Source organism: Lissotriton helveticus, chromosome 2_1 (genome assembly GCF_964261635.1).
Source record: "Lissotriton helveticus chromosome 2_1, aLisHel1.1, whole genome shotgun sequence".
NCBI lineage: Eukaryota > Metazoa > Chordata > Amphibia > Caudata > Salamandridae > Lissotriton > Lissotriton helveticus.
Window position 1 is genome coordinate 1,545,150,810 of NC_136059.1, and position 8,201 is coordinate 1,545,159,010.

The 8,201-nt window shown below is 46.4% G+C and overlaps 1 protein-coding gene across 1 annotated transcript in view; it reads right to left on the bottom strand.

Annotated features, from left to right (window-relative positions):
- LOC144818774 (uncharacterized) overlaps window positions 1-7,185 on the bottom strand; it is a 476,510-nt gene extending 469,325 nt beyond the window's left edge. The window contains exon 1 of the mRNA XM_078676513.1: window positions 5,131-7,185. Coding sequence (XP_078532639.1) covers window positions 5,131-6,891 — 1,761 coding nt within the window. The 5' untranslated portion in view covers window positions 6,892-7,185. The remainder of the gene's footprint in view (window positions 1-5,130) is intronic.
- Between the last annotated feature and the right edge of the window lie 1,016 nt (window positions 7,186-8,201).

An 8,201-nucleotide genomic window follows, 5' to 3' on the forward strand; every position in this document is an offset into this window, starting at 1 on the left:
AGACTCTTCTCCAAAAAGAGCCTTCATGGTATGCATCCAGTGGTCGAAGTGGGCGGGATAGGATGGTCCGATGTGCCCACACTTTTTCAATTTAGGTTCCCAAACTTTTTATAAAAAAACAACCACTCCAAGATGGTTAATTCCAAGAGATGAAAAGCTTTAGCTGAAATGTTAGGCATGGAGTCTCCTGTGCTGTGAAACCGAGGGAGGGGCAGACAGATGAACAAGCCTTCTTGCCAGGGTGCCTGCTTATCTGAAAGAACTGTAAATGTGCACAGGTGGTTAATTTACAAATGTAAAGGGTGCTTGGAAGGCAGTATTGGCTTTAATTGATGGAATCACTAGAAGCTTCCTGATGACACAGATGTATTTTTTTTAGTGGGATTGCAAAGTAATTACAAGCTGAGCTGTGAAGAGTGTGCTTTTAAAGGACAGCTATTAAAAAAACTGCACTATCTAGAGTCTGGGAATTACTAAAATATATATTTTAAAAGCACGTTTTATCTTACACCTTTTTGAGCATTTTATAGCACCTTACACTGTGTGTAATGAATGTTAAAATAATGACGTACCTATTCACAGTGCTTTCTGTCACAGACTGGGACTTCCTAGCACTAAACATACACAAGTCATTATTCTCCACTGCACCAACCAGGATTCAATTCTATGGCTCTCTGGTTACTGTCACAAACCTCTGTAGTGCATTAACTAATAGACATTTCATAATGTATGATAGCGTTTCCCAGTGATTAACTTAACTTGCATTTATTTTCCATTTAAGCTGTAACTAATTTTAGTTGTATTGTGTCCAGGGAACTAGGGCAACCCTAATCACAAGAAACAATGGTTTATAGTGTATATAAAAAAGACAATCATTTGGGATAATATGAAGAATACTTGATAATCCTTATGCACAATGGCAATTACTGTTGCCACAAGGATGCTGAAAGACGATATTCATACAGAACGCAATTACAAGACCAAATACTGTTTGTAAAAATGTTGCAAGCATATTTGAAAAAACAATTAAAATGTGCTCAGTGTACTAAGTGAACATAGAACCTACACATATTACGTGATAAATTCTGACATACAGCAAGGTTTCTTGTTACATCTAAACAACAATTATATGATGCACATATTTGGCCACAGCTTACAGGTTCTCTCATCAGGGCCAGACTGGGATTGCAAACCAGCCCTGTCAATTAGGTTCGACAGGCCAAGAGGGTGCTGGCGGGAACACTGCTGATGTGTGTGCTTTTGTTACAGGGGCCCGATTTTGCAGCACTGCTGTAAAACCAGCCCCCAGTAACAAAATCAGCCCCCACTGGTCCAAAACCGACCCAATCCTTCTGGCCTACTAGGGAAACAGCCAGTGTCCGCTACGCCCAGTCTGGCCCTATATATCACAAGAACTGGAAAGGGTGCGTTTATTATGCTAGTGGATGGCGTTTCAACCCCGTAAACAATGGCTTCAGGACTTAAGGATAGGGGACAGATGAAATGTAGTACCACAGTAAAGCCAGATAGTTGGGAGCTCAGTAACCATGTGGAAAAAAGCGAGTATGTTACTCACATAGGGCCCAGCTGGACGCCCAGTGAGAGGAAATTGGGGGGCATATTGGCTAATTTCAGGGATGTGCGACAATGGACACATCATGAAGAACAATAAAATGAGATGCTGGATGTTTATCACCGTACAGGATAAAGTGTCACAGCGTCTGGGATAAAATGTCGGTTAGAGTACAGGAACATCAACTGCACCTCAGGGTTTACCAATGAAATTGAAATTTGCGTCCGGTCAATCAAGAGAACCGCCGAAGTGGTCTCTTTTTTGTCAAAGATAAGGGAACATTCAGCCCAGACTCTGACACTTCCTCCTGTACAGTGATAAACATAATTGTTGAAAAAATCCCTAGGCAAACTAGAGGTCTATGGCGATTAACAGACCATAAAGGCTGGAAACATGATATAAGGAACTCAGTGTAACCTACAGATACCTTATAAAAAATTATTTCTTTAATACAAAATACTTAAAAACATGTTGAAAGATGTTATCAGACAGCTAATAACATACATAGTATGGTATCCCCACATGACTTACAAGGTTGCACAGTGCAGTGGAAAGACTTAAACATAGACGAACAGGAAATGATGTGAACAGATTCATAAAATAAGTATCAAAATGTAGTATAATTAAGAGATAATATAAAGACAAGTAACTGAAGTGGCTGATTGACATATCGTCTTCAACGGGCGTTTCGGCGTGCATTATGTCGAAATCAGGAAAGCCACAATAATTCCTAGATGAAAAAAGTTAAAAATAATGGGGTACACGGAGTTCAGAGATAATTAAAAAGGTCATGACAGAAATCACCTGTGATGATGATAATACCAACAGAAAAAACGGTGATATACATGCCTGCATCTCATTTATTTTATTGTTCTCCTTGACGTGTCCATCATCACACGTCTCTGATATTAGCCAGTTTGACTCCCCTCTCCCTAGGCATCCGGCTGTGCCCTATGTGAGTGACATACACCCTTTTATTTAGGTGGAGCCTGGACAGCGCATGCACTGCGAGGCATACTGTTTTCAGGTATGGACTTGAAGCTACGCCCATCTTCTCATTTGGTTCATGTTACTGTCCTTTCTAAATCGTTGCTTTTCATTCTTGAATAGGCTTAGTAGTCCCTCCTTGGTTCCGCCATGTCTGCATTTATAACCTCCAAAGAGGACTGGACTTTTTACGTGTGTTGTTACACGGTCTGCTTTATGTCTAGGTAGTGAGCATTATTTTCTTCAATGATTTGCTCCTATCCTATCCACTACGTGCTTTCCTACAAGCACCACGCCACCTGCTTTTATTTTAATAACTAGCGTCGGTCTACTTTAAGTATAGCGGCTGCGTTGATTTAATTTGGCTGCGTGGTCCGCTTTAACTTCAGCGGCCGCGCTATGAAACATGGGGTTTTTGGGCAGTGAAAGCCCCCATACCATGCTTTTACTTACAGGCAGCGCCCCTTTCTTTAGACGCTGCTGCTGTATTCAGGTTACAGCGACCCAAGGCTAAAGAACGGGGTGTGCCTACCATTAAAGTGAAAGCATGCAATGGGGCGCTTTTACCAACAAAAAAAATCATTTGTTTAAGTGAATAAGTGTTTTTTGGGGTAAAAGTGCCCCATGACGTGCTTTCACTTTAATGGGGGCCACGCCCCTTTCTTTAGACGCGGCTCGCTGTAGCCCGAACACGGCGAGCAGCACCTAAAGAAAGAAGCACGTCCACTATGAAAGTGGTCTCGCAATTACGAGAGTTTGAGCTATTGCCTTTAGAAATGACAATGCCTTTTATATTAAGTTGGTTTTGAAAATACAAAAGGCAGCGTCATTTACAATACAAATAGCTTAAACTCTATCTATTGCTTTGGAAATGCTTGTTCTGATGTGGTTACAGAGCACTCAACTACCTGGCTTTACAGTGGTATTACATTCAGGTGTCTAATATCCTTAGCTCCGGATGAGACACCCCCCCCCATTATTTACAGGGCAGAAATGCAGTCAACTTGCATAATAAACAAACAATTTCCAGTCTCTGTGATATAACCTGTAGGAAGTGTAGTAAAAATGTAGTATACTTGTAAAGCGCACAGCTGCCCCAGCAACGGGGCGTCCCGGCGCTGTATAACTCTGGGGAACCCGTCCTGGCTTTCCCTGTGGGATGGTCCCTTGCTGGGAGTCCCCAAGGTGGAGCCAGGCATCCCCGGAATTGGTGGGGCCGTTGTGGAGATTAGGCAAGCTAATGCCCAGAGTTGCCGAGTGGAACCCCTGATTAGAGTAAGCACCGAAGCGAGAATTATCGAGTCCGCTGACCAAGGTCCAGGACCCTGCCGCGTCGGGAATTGAACCCTGGTCCCAGGCTGACTTCTGCTCTCAGGCCTGCCGCCTCTAACCAGTGAGCCACACTACTCCACTAGTGGCTAAATACTGTGTATAATATAATGATTGATTAGATGCAACAAGAAACCATGCTGTGTGTCAAAATTTGTCACCTAATAGGTGTTGGTTCTATCTTCCCTCGGGACACTGAGCACATTTTTCCTCAAATTCACTTGTAAAATTTGTGTAAACAGTATTAGGTCCCGTAATTGCATCCTGTATGAATGTCTTCTCTTTCAGCATCCCCATTAGCAGGTATTCTTCATGATATTTTATATGTAGTTAACTGAATGTAAAAAAACGAAATAAAGTTAAATATGTTCGTTTTTTCTTTTTAGCCTCTCTTTTGACTCGCAACCATGTTCACTCACCTAGCCCCAAGTGCGCACAGAATCACAGTTCCCATTTTTGTTTTAGCCCACTTCGACCACTGTTTGCATTGGAATGTTTATTTCCTTCATGTGTGCTACTTTCATAGGCACAAACAAAAGAGTTGCATAAAGGATGCAAAAAAGAGCCACAATTCTATTACGGCCACAGCACGGTTTTGTATGATAAGAATATTTATGTTTTGGTGGGACCATCATTATCCCCAAGACTCCTACTCCTTTATTCACTGTGTGTCTGAGACTGCATCCTTTCTTTACAGTGGCAAGTACGACTTCATCTGTATTACTGTTTCTTACAACTTGAAAAGGTACAATTCTGGTTACATTCCCCCTAATTGTAGAAGTTCATGCCTTGAAACCCACCAGTAGCACAGTGGCCTGTTGTACAATAAAATAAAAACTCGTGACACTGATGACAAACGCAACAAAGTGGTGCTGCAGTTTACGAGTAAAATCCTAAAGGAAACGCCAAGAGGATTCAAACCGTCAAACCGGCGAAGCTGCATTTCGCATGCAAAGGTGAATTAGCGGATATTAATCAATGCTGTGAAATGATACCGATCATGGACTCCCATCAGACGTTAGCTTAACACTTTGGAACAATAATGGATTTGTTTATAAACACAAAACTATTTTTTCCCTGAACAGATCCTCCAACCGGGCTTATTTTTCACAGTGCTAACACAATTTATCACCTTAAATTTTCTCTAGTGTTCTTAAACTCAACACTGGTAAAAACCCTGCAGTGCTGTGCCAATGCTCGTCCTTTCCTAGTGTATAAATAGTGAAGGGTGTCGCAATCACCTGCAGCGGGGGCTCGCTGGTGGTCCAAACTTGCTGCGGCTCCTCCTCCTCAAATGCCTCTTCATATTGCCACTCCTCCAGTTGCGTCTCCGCTTCCTTCCGCACAACAAGGGGCTGTGACAGATCTGAAGACTGGGGATTCTCTCCAGCCTCCGCCTGTTGCTGCACGAACCAGGATAGGGAGGTGGGCTTGGGGTTCTCATCAGCCTCTGTCTGCTGCTGCACGACCTGGGACAGGGAGGGGGGCTTGGATTGCTCACCATCCTCTGCCTGCTGCTGCACGAACAGGGACAGGGAGGGGGGCTTGGAGTTCTCATCAGCCTCTGCCTGCAGCTGCACGAACTGGGACAGGGAGGGGGGCTTGGAGTTCTCATCAGCCTCTGCCTGCAGCTGCACGAACTGGGACAGGGAGGGGGGCGTGGAGTTCTCATCAGCCTCTGCCTGCAGCTGCACAAACATGGACAGGGAGGGGGGCTTCAAGTACTCATCAGCCTCTGCCTCTGCCTGCTGCACGATCTGGAGCAGGGAGAGGGGCAGGGAGTTCTCATCAGCTTCTGCTTGGTGCTGTACAACCTGGGACACGGAGGGGGGCTTGGATTTCTTACCAGACTCTACCGCGTGCGGTAAGACCCCCTGGGACACGGAGGGGTTCTTGGATGTCTTACCAGACTCTACCTCATGCGGTAAGACCCCCTGGGACACGGAGGGCGTCTTGGATGTCTTACCAGACTCTACCTCATGCGGTAAGACCCCCTGGGACACGGAGGGCGTCTTGGATGTCTTACCAGACTCTACCTCGTGCGGCAAGACCCCCTGGGACACGGAGGGCGTCTTGGATGTCTTACCAGACTCTACTATGTGCGGTATGACTCCCTGGGATACGGAGGGCGTCTTGGATGTCTTACCAGACTCTACCTCGTGCGGTAAGACCCCCTGGGACAAGTAGGCGGTCTTGGGTGTCTTCCAAGACTCTGCCTCGTGCGGTAAGACCAGGGACACGGAGGGGGGCTTTGATGTCTTACCAGACTCTACCTCGTGCGGTAAGACCCCCTGGGACAAGTAGGCGGTCTTGGGTGTCTTCCAAGACTCTGCCTCGTGCGGTAAGACCTGGGACACGGAGGGGGGCTTTGATTTCTTACCAGACTCTACCTCGTGCGGTAAGACCCCCTGGGACACGGAGGGGTTCTTGGATGTCTTACCAGACTCTACCTCGTGCGGTAACACCTGGGACACGGAGGGGGGCTTTGATGTATAACCAGACTCTGCCTCGTGCGGTAAGACCCCCTGGGACACGGCGGCGGTCCTGGGTGTCTTACCAGACTCTGCCTCGTGCGGTAAGACCCCCTGGGACACGGAGGTGGTCTTAGGTGTCTTACCAGAATCTGCCCCGTGCGGTAAGACCCCCTGGGACTCGGAGGAGGTCTTGGATTTCACACCAGCCTCTTCATTTTGCGGAAAGTCCTGGAACACGGAGGGGGGCTTTAATTCATCAATAGCCCCTGCCACCTGCTCCAGGACCGGATGCAAGGATGTCTCACCAGCCTCTATCGCCTGCTTCACGATCTGGGACGGGGACTGGGGGTTCTCATACGCTTTTACCTGCAGCTGCGCGGGCTGGGGAAAGACCGGGGACTGGGGCTCCTCATCCTCTCGCCTCTTTCTTCGGCGCCTGGATGACATGTAACTCCAGAACACATACAAGACCCCACTAGTGATGACAACGGCCGCACTCAGGACACCCACCCTCCGCCAGTCGACCATGCTGGCCCAGACGCGCGCCGCAAAGTTTGACACCTACTCGCGGCTGTGAGAACGGTTGGGACGGCGAGGCCACAAGTGTCAGCAGAGGAACTGCTGTCCCAACAGTTGTACTTTCATTAAAACCGCACCTCTGACAGGGAACGGGCTGCGCAAGCTCGGCCTCTGCTGGGAGGGCGTAGCCGCGCCCTGGGAGCGGCTGTCTCAAGCCCGACCCCTGGAGTGCCCTCGGGCAGGTAGCAACGGCTCCCGAGTCCCTCCCCTCAACCTGCGCTCTCCAGGCTTTTCGTTCTGAGCGACGAGAGCTTTAGTGCTGCCACCGTGCGAACAAAGAGTGACACGGCAGCTGAGTAGGTCACTATATCCCGGGTGGGAAATGTAACGGCCATCTTGCAAGTGTGTGTCACAGTACGGCCGAGTGTGTTATAAGCCTCACCCTAGACACACACACAAAAATGCAGAGTTGTTGCTCAATGCATAACCACATACCGCCATAATCCGCATCTAATCTACAAGTTACATGTATGAAGCTATCAATCGCGAAAAACGTATGCTTTCGTATACTTTTTATGGGAAACATATATATTCTTTTTGCACGGTGAGGGAAGAATAACAAGACAAACATTTTCTTTATGTGCTCGTGAGACACCCCCCTTGTATTTTCGTTCTCTGCTTTATTCAAGCCGGATTCATAAACAGAAGCCGGTGTTTTAAAATGGTCGCTTCGAGTGACCTAGAACGGGTTGTGCGCATGGGCACGAATGAAACGGCAGTTCCCTTGATTGACTCGGTGAACTCACCTAGGATTAATTATTTAATTTATTGTCCAATAGGTCAAATGTATATCTGACCTACGAGATCGCAAACATTTCAAACACTTACACCGTGAAATATAAGAAATATTTATTGATGTGTTTTAAGTTTATCAAGCGAACAGTTTATAACAGTCATGAACACGAATTTTCGATTCTATGTCTGGGCTAGAGGCTTCAGTTAACTGCAGGTTTCAAACTTATCAGCAATTATTGTAAAAGGTTATTTAAAAGCTTTTAATGGAAACCATTTAACGTTGACTCAGATGACAAATATTCTAAACATAGTCACATCAGGGCCACAGGAACCCCCCGCCCCACATATCCAACATCCGCAAATAACACACAGACACAAGTGTTAAGATTGGGAAAAGTTGCTGCAGGTTTATTGTTACATACAACATTATGTAATCACGGTGGGTTATCTTACGGGCAATCCAAGGGCAGGCCGCATTCTCGCCACCTGCCCGCCTGATGAGCCTATCAGCACAGTGGCGAACC